We start from the raw sequence: 15328 nt of genomic DNA, 5'->3' as shown, positions 1-15328 counted from the left end.
CACCTAGCCAGATGCATTGAGAAATCAGCATTCTTTATCTGTTTCATCAAGGACTTCAGACATTATTCAAATAAGAAAAGGGAAGATATTTAGTATTTTCCTTTGACCTCTAGGACTGAATCTTCCCTCCTGGCCTTATAAAGAGTTTAAACTCTTATATGTAAAATAAAGCCAGTTTTCTGCATAAAATAATGTGGAGATAAGCATGAAACCTAGAGATTTACCCTTTGGAATAAAGAATGTTGTGAATATTATTCTCCTAGAACTTATCATTATATTTCAATAGTTATTTTTCCAAATAAAGTTAAATGAAATGTTGGTGGGTGGTGTTTTTTTGACCCAAAAGGCTCACATATGAAGAGAATATTGTGTTTTTACTTTTTGAACAGGACTTGTAGATGAGAGTCTAAGGTTTATTTCAATCAAAATTGTGTTTCTCTCTCTGTGGTGTCATGGGCTCTTGGAGCTACAATATCTGAGGAGGGACATCGTTAGTTTATAGTATCTTATAATTACTGGGTTGCAGAGGGTTCTGGGAGACCATGACAAATGCTATCTATCATATAATTCAATAAGTATAACAAACATTATATTCTGAATTATTAAGTAGAACCAAAGGGTCTACAAAATCGAAATACATAATGAAATAAAGAATGTGCAGTCACAAATGCTCCTACAGTATGTCTTTCTTTTTACAGTCATTGTTTTACATGTTTCTAGTTTTGGATACCCAGTAGAAAATTTAACTAAAGAAGTGGTCCCAAATTGTGATATTTTTCCTACACTAGAGGTGAGCATAGTCACCTCAGTGATGAACGTCATAGAATTCATGAGGAACTGCATTGTTTCTTCAGTCCAAGAGTCAGGATGGGCCTATGGACCATGTGGATTCCCCTGGAAACAGTAAGACTATTTCCCCCTTCAGCAATCCTCCTTTATTGCCTGAATATGCACTACGCACATTGGCTCTTAGTCTCTTGGGTCTTTCTCCTCTCCCTGATTGGGAGCTTGTATAACTCTCTGGAGTTATAGATCCCTTAGGGTGTACTGCTACTCTATAAGGTGAAATGTTAAACTCATAATTCAAACTAGGGATATCTGGGCATTATTTTAGTATCCCTAGGTCTTTACTATAACTCTCTTAATTTTCCCATAATTACAAACAAGAGAGTATATAATTTACATGAATAATATTCTCCAAATAATACTTGATTAAACATATGAAATAATTAATGGAGACGTTATAGCATTATTTACCCAATAGAATGTTTTACTATTGCATCGATCCATTAGCAAAGTGAATCGTGGGAGATGTGTGACCTAATAACATCATTAAATGCATGACAAGGTTAACATTAAGAAATTCACAGTTTATTTAGCAACAAATTGCATCTGTAATGAAATATAAGTAAAAACGCTCTGTAAAACTGGCATGGTGGACCATGCTGCGACCCTAGGGATGTGAGAAGTTTGCAAGTTCAAAGTCAGGCTCCATAATTAGTGAGGACTTATGCAACTTAGCAAACCCTATCTCTAAATAAAAAAGAAAAAAATTAGAGGATGTGGTTTTCTGATTAAGTGCCCCTAAGTTTAAGGGGCTCTGAAAATTTTAAATTTTAAATTTCATATAAATCTTAAGAAACTTCTGAAATAATCAACTCTGAGAATTATTATTTCTCCAGTTGTGAAAAATGAGACTCTTTACTAATTGTTGATTTATACTAAAATTATATCCTTTTAGGGATGCACAATTCTATACTTGTATTTCCTTATTTCTACAATATCAGCTAAAGATGCTAGAAAATTTTCAGCAAATGTCAAAAGCAATTACCCATTTTCTACATTTAAATGATTCTTCTTTCCACCTAGGTCCCAAATACTTCAAGGGATGGGCTATAGATATGAAACTTACTACAATCTTTATATTTGTCAAGCTGTTTTTGTAAATATTTTGCTCTTATCTAAGGTACACACTTTGGAAAAATGCTACTCCACATTTGCTACAGATATGAGGACAAAAATTTAAAAATGTTGGAAATTTGAATACAGTCTTGGACACATTCTTTGGGTTTCCATATGCTATAAATCCTCCAGTGTTTTAAAAATGTTTGATCAATGGCCAAAAGCTTTGCAAAAATTTTTCCTCATGTTCTCTCACTCATATGAATGCTGAGTTGCTGAGTAGAATGTGAACAACTTTTGGAGACTCTGTCACCTATTTTACATTTATATCATTTCTGTGCTATCATGTCTCTGGTGTGAAATAGTGTTGAACTACTATGAAATAAGGGTTGACTCATCCTCAAAGACACTGATGCAATGTTTTCATTGTAAAACTTCTCTCCAGTATAAAATCTATAATGTTTAGTAAGATGTGATCTTCAATATTAAAAGCTTTGCCATTCTTCACATTTATAGGATTTCTCTCTAGTATGGGTTCTCTGGTGTCGAGTAAGTGATGATTGTTGATTAAAATCTTTGCCACATTCTCTACATTTGTAGGGCTTCTCTCCAGTGTGGATTCTCAGGTGCCGAGTAAGTACTATTTTTTTATTAAAACTTTTGCCACATTTTTTACATTTGTAGGGCTTCTCTCCAGTGTGGATTCGCTGGTGCTGAGTAAGTGATGATATGTGATTAAAATTCTTGCCACACTCTTTACACTTGTAGGGCTTCTCTCCAGTGTGGATTCGCTGGTGCTGAGTAAGTGATGATTTTTGACTGAAACTCTTGCCACACACTGTACATTTGTAGGGCTTCTCTCCAGTATGAATTGTGTTGTGGTAATGGAGATGTGATTTTGTACTAAAACTTTTTCCACACACTTTACATTTGTAGGGCTTCTCTCCAGTGTGGATTCGCTGGTGCTGAGTAAGTGATGATTTTTGACTGAAACTCTTGCCACACACTGTACATTTGTAGGGCTTCTCTCCAGTATGAATTGTGTTGTGGTAATGGAGATGTGATTTTGTACTAAAACTTTTTCCACACACTTTACATTTGTAGGGCTTCTCTCCAGTGTGGATTCGCTGGTGCTGAGTAAGTGATGATTTTTGACTGAAACTCTTGCCACACACTGTACATTTGTAGGGCTTCTCTCCAGTATGAATCCTGTTGTGGCAATAGAGATGTGAGTTTGTATTAAAAGTTTTGCCACACACTTTACATTTGTAGGGCTTCTCTCCAGTGTGAATTCGCTCGTGCTGAGTAAGTGATGATATGTGACTGAACCTCTTGCTACATATTTTACATTTGTAGGGCTTCTCTCCAGTATGAATCCTGTTGTGGCAATAGAGATGTGAGTTTCTATTAAAAGCTTTGCCACACTCTATACACTTGTAGGGCTTCTCTCCAGTGTGGATTCGCTGGTGATGTGTAAGTGATGATTTTTGACTGAAATTTTGCCACACAATTTACATTTGTAGGGCTTCTCTCCAGTATGAATCCTGTTGTGGCGATCAAGATGCGAGATTATATTAAAACTTTTGCCACACATTTTACATTTGAAGGGCTTCTCTCCAGTATGAATTCTCTGGTAATTTTTAAGGCTTTGTTTTTGGCTGAAACCTTTGCAAAATTGTTTACATATGTAGGGCATAACTCCAGGGTGTGTCCACTGGTGACAAATAAGATTGGAGCTTTTATTAGAAGTTTTGTCACATTCTTTGCATTTGCATGGCATATATCCTGTATAAACACTGTGATTTTGAGTAAGGTTTTTGCATGCGTTGCATTCTTCACATTGGTAGGTATTCTCTGCAGAATAAATATTTTGGTGTTGAGTAAGGGTTGAAAACCTTTTTAAGTCTTTCCCACACTTTTTACATTTACAGTATAAATCATCTGATACTTAACAAGTTGTAACTTTTCACTAAAAGTTTTTTCACATTCTTTAAATTTGTAGAATTTATCACTGTCATACTATCTGCTGTGTTTAAAAAATATATCAAAGCATTTGCCTGCTCAATATCTTCTATAATTATCGGGCTCTCTTTCTCTATAAATTCTCTTATATTAAGCAAGCTCTGCACTGTGGTTAAGAGCCCTTTCACATATCTTACACTTGCAGGTTTTGTCTTGGCTAAGAATATTTTAGTGAATACTAGTTTTTGATCGCTGAAGCAAAACTTTCCTACATTTTTTCATCATGTTAAATTTTCTTTAGAAAAGAACTAGGATTTCTCTATATTCATAATTTTTATCACCAATGTAAATATACTGGTAATTACTCAGGGTAGATACATGGCTTATTGTGTTACTTCTACCATTATCTATATAGGGCACTTTCCAGAAATCTGTATCAGAATTGTCATTAAGCAATAGTGGGGAATTAGAAATTTTTCTACAATTTTTAATATTTTGTCCATTTGGGCACAAAGAGAAATTCATTTTTTGTTTCAGAAAAATGAACATTTTATAAAGAAACTCCCAAAAGGTTCACATTTAGAAGTATCTTTTCTGTGCAAATGTTTGACTGGAATTTTAACTCAGTGCTACTTTTATAATTGGCCAAGTTAAAAACTGATGCATGGACTAGATTTCAAATTTTCCACATTGCCTTTCAGTTCAAAAATGGCTATGGATTTATTCTTAAAATACATATAAAACTCCTCAAAATAATTGGAATGCATTGAATTTTTGTTTCAGATATTAATTTTCTCTGGTGTCTTTTGACCATAAAATTTTTATCATAAATAGGGACTACTGATTGATTTTCTCTATTATAATACAATTTTTGAACTTTACTCTCACCTATATTTTCCCATTCTTTTCGTGGTTGTATATAGTCAAAGTCACACTTTCCATATCTTCCCTCTCTCTCTTTTATTCCCTGCTCTGGTAAAATTTGTCGAGGATGATGAGAAGTCATGGCTGTAATAAATAAAAATAATAAACATGTTTACTTAGTGTACTGGGCTGACTATATTTTTCAAACCTAAGAAATCACAGCTAAAAATAACATAAGCAAGGGAGTGTATTATTAAATTCAAGTCCATCATTACTGTAGAAATATATAAATCAAATAAAAATACACACAGAAAATTACTTTGAAGATTTTCCTAATCATCTTTGTGTTCACAGTATCCAAGATGAGTACATTATTATGGAGAGTAATATAGCAGAGAAAAATACATTGTGTTACACAAAGATTTTTTTTCCTTTAGAATATATTTTAAAAATCTACCAACTTACTTCTGTTTCATTAGAGATAAAAATATGAAACGTGAATATTTGGTGACTGTTCAAAAAGGGGTTCCTGCTTACCAACAGAAAAAAAATCATGGCTAAATTAACTGTAAGCAAAGTTATGAATCACTCAAAGGAAATAGTTAATTATTATTTAAAAGAAGTTTACTGAACTAAACCAACACACATACAAAAAAAAGAATAAAAATTAGTCAAGAATTGTTAATAGTAATAAGCAGAAAATGTATGTTGAAAGACTTTTTTTAGAAAAGGTCTGAAAGAGTCAGGGGTGGTTGTAAATAGCAACATAGGAGGTTGAGCTAGAGCATCAAAATTTGAAGGCCAAAGTAAAAAATGCAAAGTGCTAAATCGCCCTTTATTTCTCTTTCCAGTACTAATAAACACATCTCAGAAAATAGAAAATATGAAACATCCAAGCAGCTCAGTTTTCTCCAAGTTGTAAAGACTCAAAGTAGGTTTTAATCCAAGTTTAAAACTCAGAATACTGAGAGCATCCAATAGAAAAAGATGGGTCACCTAGAAATGTGTAACCATATAATTGTGAAATCCTTAGTTGAATCCTCACAACACAGGAAAAAATTCTAGTCTATCTATATGCAAGGGATAAAAGAATAAAATTATCAACAAGAAATTATATTTACAGCTACTACCTTTCCAAAGAGAAAGAAAATGAAGACTTTAAACATATAAAAATACACACACTATTAATCAACACTGGATCTGTTCTCCAAAATGTACTAAAGGTAATCCTTCATAATAAAATGTAAGTGCACAGCATCATAAGTCATATGAAATTTTAAAGATTTCTTGGCAAAAACAATTCTATTTTATTGTAATGACAGGTCTCCAAACATTTAATTTTGCAATAGAATTTGAAAGAAAAACGCATAATAACAATACTGTTAATAGGCATATATAACTGTGACAATAATAACATTTTAAAAAGACCCATAAATATATTCAGTTTTTTAATAAAGTGAAGTCAAGTTGATACTCAGACAAAGTATGAGTAGGAGATTCTTCATTTTTAGAGATTTTTATTGGCAAATGCAAGATTACAAAATTCTGATCAAAACAAAACTTGTATATCTGAATTAACTTTAAATATTGCAATTGTAGGTAGTCCACAGGATACTCTCAATCTCAGAACACACACATACTGAAAGCAAAAGGATATACTAATAACACATACAAAAGTGATCAAACAAAACCTGGGTCTTCTAAATTATATTACACAAAACATAATTTAAGACAGTTATAGGACATAGAAGACGGTTTAAATTAAAAAAAAAAAACTTTGAAAAGAGGCAAAAGAGAGAAAAGGACCCTTTCCCTAGGTTCTGAATTAAGAGTAAATACATTCTCTACATTCTTCATACTTCCCAAACACACAAAGAAAACACTGAGAGGGTTGAATGAAAACAAAGAATCACCGTCATACTAAGAGACATAAATCCCCACTTATGGAAAAGGAAAATACAGTGAAGTAAAATGGTAATTGCAAAGCATAAGACTTTGAAAATATTTTGAAACTACTATAGACTTATAGAATCCCTGTTCTTAATCACAAGTGGGATATTATGCTGGTTAGATCAATTTTATATATTAAAACAAAGGTTAATAAATATTTAAGTGATAGTTATTTTGTAACCAACATGGAATAAATATTTGAAGTCAAAAGTAGTAGGGATTTTCAAAAATCCCTAAATATGTGTCACTTGATGGAACACCCTTTTGCATGCTGTTGTTCAAAATTGAAAGATTAAATTTAAAGATGTTTATACTACTTAAAGTTAACTAGAGGCTCCATGTAGTATTCATCAACCTCCCATAGATAATTTTTTTTTGCAGAAAAATCAATCCTTTAAATTGTATGAATATCCCCCAAAATTCAAATAAGACTATTTCAGTGCTAAAAAAATATATTAAAATTACAGCATTCAATTGTAAAGGCAAACATAGAGTCAGGTAGACGGAGTTCTCAGTGAGTGTGGCAATAAGCCCTCATATCAATAGCAAATTAAAAACATTGCACACCAGTGTTGTTACATTGTTATTCAACAGAGCCATCATGGTGAACGCAAACCAAATATCCCTTGAAAAGAAGGATGAGCCATATTGGAATATAGAAACTACAGAACTTTGAAGTCAAAGAATTTATTCTAATTATATATTTTACAAAATGTTTGTACACTAGGTTAACTGAAATGTCACAGAAAGAATACTTCAGAATTTTATGAACATGACATCTCTAAACTAAAAAAGAAGCTTTCTGAACAAAAGAGAATAGTTATGTGATGAGGAGACAGAAATGAGTCCTTGCTTTCTAGGCATTCTTTTTTTTTTTTTGAGATGTAAACTTTGTAGAGATATATTGCATAACAATTTGAATTAATGTTACTGAACCCTATATTTACAATTTTGAGACAGTAAGTTTTACTTTGTGGTTTTGATTACACTGAAAATTAATAGATAAAGAGAATTGCAACATTTCTCAAAGCTACATTTAAAATAATGTGGTCTTTATCCTATAAATAAGAACAAGCTCATCAATATACAAATGATGAGCATGCATGTAATCTCAGCTACTAGGAAGTCTGAGGCAGGCGAATTGCAAATTAAAGACATCCTCAATAACTTAAAGAGAACCTCTCTCCAAATATGAGTGAAAAGGAGCTCGGGGTATAATCCGCATGAGAGTATCACAGCCATCAATCCCCAATAGAATTACACATAGAAAATTTCAATTTCTACGTACATGGGCAGAATGAAAAGCCAATCAAGATAAAATACAAAAGTCATGGACAAAAGAGGCTTAATATTTATACAAGCAAAAGCACATATAATATTTTTGGCAATACAAACAAGAATCAGAGATATCTTAGTTTGTGAAGCAATTAACTGATATGAGGAAAGCCAGTCTATAACATGGAACCTACTGTACACAATTTAAAAAAAGAGAAAAAAACAACTAAATTGTACATATCCACAGATGTATTATTTTACAAATCCTCTCACTCAAATTAAACTTACACCATCTCTCAAAACAGCAGTCTTTGTCCAACTTGACATTCATTCCATGGAAGATATTTCACAGAAAATCCATTACACATATCAGAAAGAACACTGATAAGGAAATTTTAATGAGAAAATGTATTAATAAGATAAGAGAAACTGACTTATGATAGTAATGTATTACAATGTGTGGACCTAGATGTCTCCAGAAATGTGCAAAACTTTTCTGAAAATAATGAAAGAAGGGCTGGAGTTTTAGTGTTAGAGAGTTTGCCTAGCATGTGTGAGGCCCTGGGTTCAATTCTCAGCACCATATATGGATAAATAGGAAATTCACTAACAACTAAAAATATTTTTTAAATTATGGAAGAGCTGTCAGATAATATTGACACAAGGCAAGGGGGTGTTTTGTTGTTAATTTGAATGTATGGAGGAAAAGCAGGATACTACATAATTTTAAAGCACAAAACACAGGACACTTTTTTTTATAATAACAAGAGAAAGAATTCAAAGCTTCTCAAAAATATTTTCTGCTGAATAATGTCTCAATGAACCTTTTCAAATTTAGGCTTCCTCTTTTACCTCAACTATGTCCTGTGCAATATGTGGGCCACAGTATTTGACATCAGTGCATTCCTCTAAGTCAACCATATGTCAAGTGAAAAATATATATCATGCCACCAAAGGAAATCATTAAGGGTGAAAATAAACATCATTAACATTATCTTGTCAGTACCAAGAACTACCCCATCTTCTTTATTGAAAGCATAAATCTGCCACACATTCTTGTGGAGAAGGTCCCAAAGATATACTTCAAGGGAAGAAAACTAAATAGTGATAATTAGGAATTTTGAAGGAAAGTTATGCTCACCCACGAAGACTAGGTTGCTGTAGTTCTCCAACATCACTTCTCTATATAAATTCTGCTGAGCAGGATCCAGGCATTCCCATTCCTCCTTAGAGAAATCAATAGACACATCCCCGAATGTCAATGGCTCCTGAAATAAAAATTGTTAGATCAATAGAACATGGACCAAACCATTATTCAGTTTTTAATATGAATTAAGAGTTAGTAGAACTGACTGTGATTTAGGAGAGTGAATTTAATTATGTAATAAGATACTTTCCATTATCTAATTCAGAGGAAAATACATAAGTCCAAAAAAAGTATATATATATATATATTTTATATCAGAGTGAAGTTAAGGATATATACCATAATGTAAGCAATGAATAAAAACCCAACTCCTAACTCTTCTGCCATCAGTGAATGTGAAATTTGGCAGAAATTCCAGATGCAGATTAGACTTGTAAGAGATATTCTCATAAGGTGATTGTGCACAAGGTAGACATTTCTAATGAGTTCAGAGGACCATGTTATGTATGGTGTAATGAGGATATTGTCTTCTAAAGATGTTTGTTTCTTTGAGAAGCAAAGAAGCTATTGGAAAAGCTCACTAGTAGATTGAATTCCCTCCTCCAATGCCCTTTTTAGAATCCACACTAACTCTGCATCTGAGGACACAGAGGTACTTTGTCACCTGAATAAGCTGAGCAGAGCACAAACACTTGTAAGTTTTTTGGAAAAGATATGTTTAAGTTCTGTCTCTGCAGATTTGTAATTTTAATGACTGTAGAAAGGCAAGAAGTTCTCACTGGAGAACACAGAACTGTGGCTTCCCCAGTAGGACATGTCATCTCGCTTAACTTTATTGTGTAGTCTGATGGATAACAGCAATCCAAGATCTGATAGAAGAAAAAGTTGGCTACGTCCTACATACTGTGGGGTCGGGCTCCAAATTCCTCAATAGAACACCCATAGCACAAGAGTTAACATCTAGAACCAACAAATGGGACTCAAACTAAAAAGTTTTTTTCTCAGCAAGAGAAACAATAAGAGAGGTAAATACGGAGCTTACATCATGGGAACAAATCTTTACTCCTCACACTTCAGATAGAGCCCTAATATGGAGAGTATATAAAGAACTCAAAAAATTAGACAATAAGATAACAAATAACCCAATCAACAAATGGGCCAAGGACCTGAACAGACACTTCTCAGAGGAGGACACACAATCAATCAACAAGTACATGGAAAAATGCTCACCATCGCTAGAAGTCAGAGAAATGCAAATCAAAACCACCCTAAGATACCATCTCACTCCAGTAAGATTGGCAGCCATTATGAAGACAAACAACAACAAGTGCTGGCCAGGATGTGGGGAAAAGGGTACACTTGTACATTGTTGGTGGGACTGCAAATTGGTGCAGCCAATTTAAAAAGCAGTATGGAGATTTCTTGGAAAGCTGAAAATGGAACCACCATTTGACCCAGCTATTCCCCTTCTCGGTCTATTCCCTAAAGACCTAAAAAGAGCATGCTACAGGGACACTGCTACATCAATGTTCATAGCAGCACAATTCACAATAGCAAGACTGTGGAACCAACCTTGATGCCCTTCAATAGACGAATGGATAAAAAAATGTGGCATTTATACACAATGGAGTATTACTCTGCATTAAAAATAGACAAAATCATAGAATTTGGAGGGAAATTGATGGCATTAGAGCAGATTATGCTAAGTGAAGCTAGCCAAGCCCTAAAAAACAAATGACAAATGTCTTCTTTGATATAAGGAGAGTAACTAAGAACAGACTAGGGAAGAAGAGCACGAGAAGAAGACCAACATTAAACAAGGATGAGAGGTGGGAGGGAAAGGGAGAGAGAAGGGAAATTTAATGGAAATGGAAGGATACCCTCAGGGTTATACAAAATTACATACAAGAGGAAGTGAGGGGAAAGGGAAAAATAATACAAGGGGGAGGAATTAATTATAGTAGAGGAAGTAGAGAGAGAAGAGGGGAGGGGAGGGGAGGGGAGGGAAGATAGTAGAGGATAGAAAAGGCAGCAGAATACAACAGACATTTATGTCAATATGTAAATCAATGGAAGTGTAACTGATATGATTCTGCAATCTGTACACCGGGTAAAAATAGGAGTTCATAACCCACTTGAATCAAAGTGTAAAATAGGATATATCAAGAACTATGTACTGTTTTGAATAACCAACAATAAAAAAAAAAAACCATTTCACCCAGCTATTCCTCTTCTCGCACTATTCACAAAGGACTTGAAAACAGCATACTGTAGGGTCATAGCCATGTCAATGTTTATAGCAGCACAATTCAGAATAGCAAACTGTGGAGCCAACCCAGATGCCCTTCAGTGGATGAATGGATAAAAATATGGGGCATATATATACAATGCAATTTTACTCAGCAGTAATAAAATCACAGCAATTGCAAGTAAATGGATGGTATTGGAGAAGTGAAGTTAGGCAAACCCAAAAAATAAATGTTCAATGGTTTCTCTGATATAAGGAGGCTGACTATAGTGGGGTAGGGAGGGGGAGCATAGGAGAAATAGATGAATTCTACATAGGGCAGTGAGGTTTGAGGGGAGGGGATGAGGCAGGGGATTAGCAGTGATTGTGGAATGTGATGACACCGTTATCCAAAGTACATGTATGAAGACCCAAATTGGTGCCAATATACCTTATATAGAACCAGAGATTTAAAAAATTGTGATATATATGGGTATTAAGATTGTATTGCAGAAAGAAATGAGTACATATATAATGGCATAAATTGGCATGAATATACTTTCTGTACAGAGATACGAAAAATTGAGCTCTATGTATGTAATAAGAATTTTAATGCATTCCACTGTTGTCATGTATTTAAAAAAATAAATTTTTAAAAAAGAAAGGTATTGAAACCCATTGGGGGAAACGATAAGCCTACATGGCTATATATCTTAAAAACACAGAGCTGGAAGGGAAGATGCATGAACAACATGAGAAACCAAAAAAGAATGTACCCCAAACAAAGATGCTACATTATTAGAATCCATGGTCAGAATAGCAGGATAAATGGGAGAAGGTACATAATTTTCTGTGAATTAAAAGATGATATGAGAGAAAATACAGGCAGCAAAGTATCATTTTGATAAAGAGCTACATAAGGAAATACAGAAAGAAAAAGATTTCTTCAATAAAGAGATAGAGATTTTGAAAAAAAAAAACACCACAAAAAAGAGATCCTTGAAATGAAAGAAACAGTAAACCAAATTAAGAACTCAATAGGAAGCATCTCCAACAGAATAGATCACATGGAAGATAAAACCTCTTACATTGAAGGCAAAATATATAATCTTGAAAAAATAAAGTTGACCTCAGTGAAGATGGTAAGAAACCATGAGCACAAGATTCAAGAATTGTGAGATAATATGAAAAGACCAAATTTAACAACTATTGGCATAGATGAAGGCATAGAGGTCTAAACTACAGAAATGGACAATCTATTCAATGAAATAATACCAGAAAAATTTTCAAACATGTAGAGTGAATTGGGAAATCAAATACAAGGATCATATAGGACACCAAATGAACAAGATCACTACAGGTCTACACCAACGCAAATGATAATGAAAACACCTAACATAGAGGAGAAGCAGAGCATTTCAAAAGCCACAAGAGAAAAAAAATCAATATACATATGGGGAAAACCAATTAGGATCTCTGATTTCTGAACTGAGACCATGAAATCTACAAGATCCTGCAACAATATAAACCAAGCTCTGAAAGAAATGGATGCCAACCAAGAATCATACCCAGCAAAATTAAATTTTGATTAGCAATTAGATTTTGATTCAGATGTTATTTTATGACAAAATAAAATCCTTCCATCATACACAAAATTAAAAGAATTTACAACCAGAAACCTGCACTACAGAACACCCTTGGCAAACATTCCATGAGGAAGAAATGAACAACAATAAAAAAATCAGAAAAGGGTAGTTTTACTTTAAAGGAAAAACCTATCAAAGAGAAACTGACTTAGTTAAATACCAAAAATAAACAAAAATAACTGGGAATTTAAATCTTGTCTCCATAATAACCCTGAAAGTTTAGTTCCAACTCAGCAATCAAAAGACAGGCAGATTGGATAAAAAAGACCAACAATATGCTGCCTCTAAGAGACTCATCTCATAGGAAAAGACACCCACAGACTGAAGGTGACAGGTTAAAAATAAAATATATCACTCAGGCTGGGGCTAGGACTGGGGCTCAGTGGTAGAGCACTCACCTAGCACATGTGAGGCCCTGTATTTAATCGTTAGCACCACATAAAACTAAATAATAAAGGTATTGTGTTCATATACAAAAAATAAATATTAAAACACATACTTCCACTCACATGGAATGTGGAGGCAAGAAGGGGTTTCCATTCTTATATCACATAATGTGGACTTCAACTGAAAGTTAATCAAAAGAAATAAAGAAGGACACTACATACTGCTTAAAAGAACCATACACTAACAAGACAGAACAATTATAAATATACAAACCCCCAAAACAATGGAGCATCTATGTCCAAACAGACTCTTCTCAAGTATAAGGGCCAAGTAGACCACAAGACAATAATTCTGGGTTACTTTCACACACCTGTTTTACCACTGAATACATATTCCAAACAATATCCAGACAGAAACTATAGAACTCAATAATACAATCAATAACTTAGATTTAACTGACATACATAGACTATTTCATCCTTCAACAGGCGAAGACACTTTCTTCTCAGCAGCAAATGGATCCTTCTCTAAAATAGACCATATGTCATGCCAAAAAGGAACTATAAGCAATACAGAAAAGTGGAGATACTACCCTGCATTCTATCAGATCATAATGGAATGAAATTAGAAATCAATGATAAAAATAGAAGCTACTCCTATACCTGGAGACTAAATAATATTCTAGTGAATGAACAATGGGTTTCAGAAAATATCAAAAAGGAGATTTAAAACTTCTTAGATGTGAATGAGGACACAGATACAACATATCCAAATATCTGGGACACTATAAAGGCATTACTAAGAGGAAAGTTCATTGTATGGAGTTCATTCCTTAAAAAAAAGAGAAAGTCAAATAAATGACCTAAAATTACATTTCAATGCCCTAGGAAAAACAATTAATTAACACCAAAAGCAGTAAAGGACAGAAAAGAATTAAAATCAGAGCTGAGATCAATGAAATTGGAACAAAAGAAGAAAATAAAAATTGACAAAGTGACTGGGAATGAAACCACCATTTGACCCAGCTATCCCACTCCCCAGTCTATACCTAAAGGACTTAAAAACAGCATGCTACAGGGACACAGTCACAATGTTTTAAGCAGCACAATTCACAAGAGTTAAACTGTGGAGCCAACATAGATGCCCTTCAGTGGATGAATGGATAAAGAAAACGTGGCATTTGTACACAATGGAATATTACTCAGCAATAAAAGAAAATAAAATCATGGCATTTGCAGGTAAATGGATGGCATTGGAGAAGATAATGCTAAATGAAGTTAGCCAAACCCAAAATAACAAATGCTGAATGTTTTCTCTGATATAAGGAGGTTGACTCATAGTGGGGTAGGGAGGGGGAGCATGGGAGGAATAGATGAATTCTATTTAGGACAGTTTGGTGGGAGGAATAGGGAGGGGAAAGGGATTAGCAACGATAGATAATGATGTCTATTATATGCCACCAAAGTACACGTATGCAAACACGAATTGATGTCAACATACTTTATATACAGAGATATGAAAAAGTGTGCTATATATGTGTAATAAGAATTGTAATATATTGTGCTGACATATATTTTTAATTTTTTTTTAAATTTTCAAAATGAAAACTTGGCTCTTTGAAAAACAAATACATTTGTTAAAACCTTATCCATGCTACTGTAAAGAAGGAGAGAAATACTCCAATTACCAAAATCCATGATAAAAAAGGAAATATCACCATGAATATTAGAGAAATACAGAAGATAATTAGAAATTATTTTGAAAATTTGTACTGCAATAAAACAGAAAATATTGAAGTCATCAACAAATGTCTAGAATCATGTGACTTACTCAAACTGAGTAAGTTAAACAGATTATTTTCAAGCAATGAAATAGAAGACACCATCAAAAGCCTACCAACCAAAAAATAAATAAATAAAGCCCAGGACTCAATGGATACAAGACCTTCAAAAAAGAACTAACACCAAC

The 15328-nt window shown here is 33.6% G+C and overlaps 1 protein-coding gene across 1 annotated transcript in view; it reads right to left on the bottom strand.

Moving 5' to 3' along the window:
* Nucleotides 1-2147: 2147 nt before the first annotated feature.
* Nucleotides 2148-15328, bottom strand: part of LOC144371223 (uncharacterized) — a 33276-nt gene continuing 20095 nt past the window's right edge. The window contains exon 2 of the mRNA XM_078033645.1: nucleotides 2148-3393. Coding sequence (XP_077889771.1) covers nucleotides 2388-3393 — 1006 coding nt within the window. The 3' untranslated portion in view covers nucleotides 2148-2387. The remainder of the gene's footprint in view (nucleotides 3394-15328) is intronic.

Source organism: Ictidomys tridecemlineatus, chromosome 16 (assembly GCF_052094955.1).
Source record: "Ictidomys tridecemlineatus isolate mIctTri1 chromosome 16, mIctTri1.hap1, whole genome shotgun sequence".
NCBI classification, from domain to species: domain Eukaryota; kingdom Metazoa; phylum Chordata; class Mammalia; order Rodentia; family Sciuridae; genus Ictidomys; species Ictidomys tridecemlineatus.
Note: the sequence above shows the minus strand (reverse complement) of the source record. Positions and strands in the feature narration are given on the sequence as shown.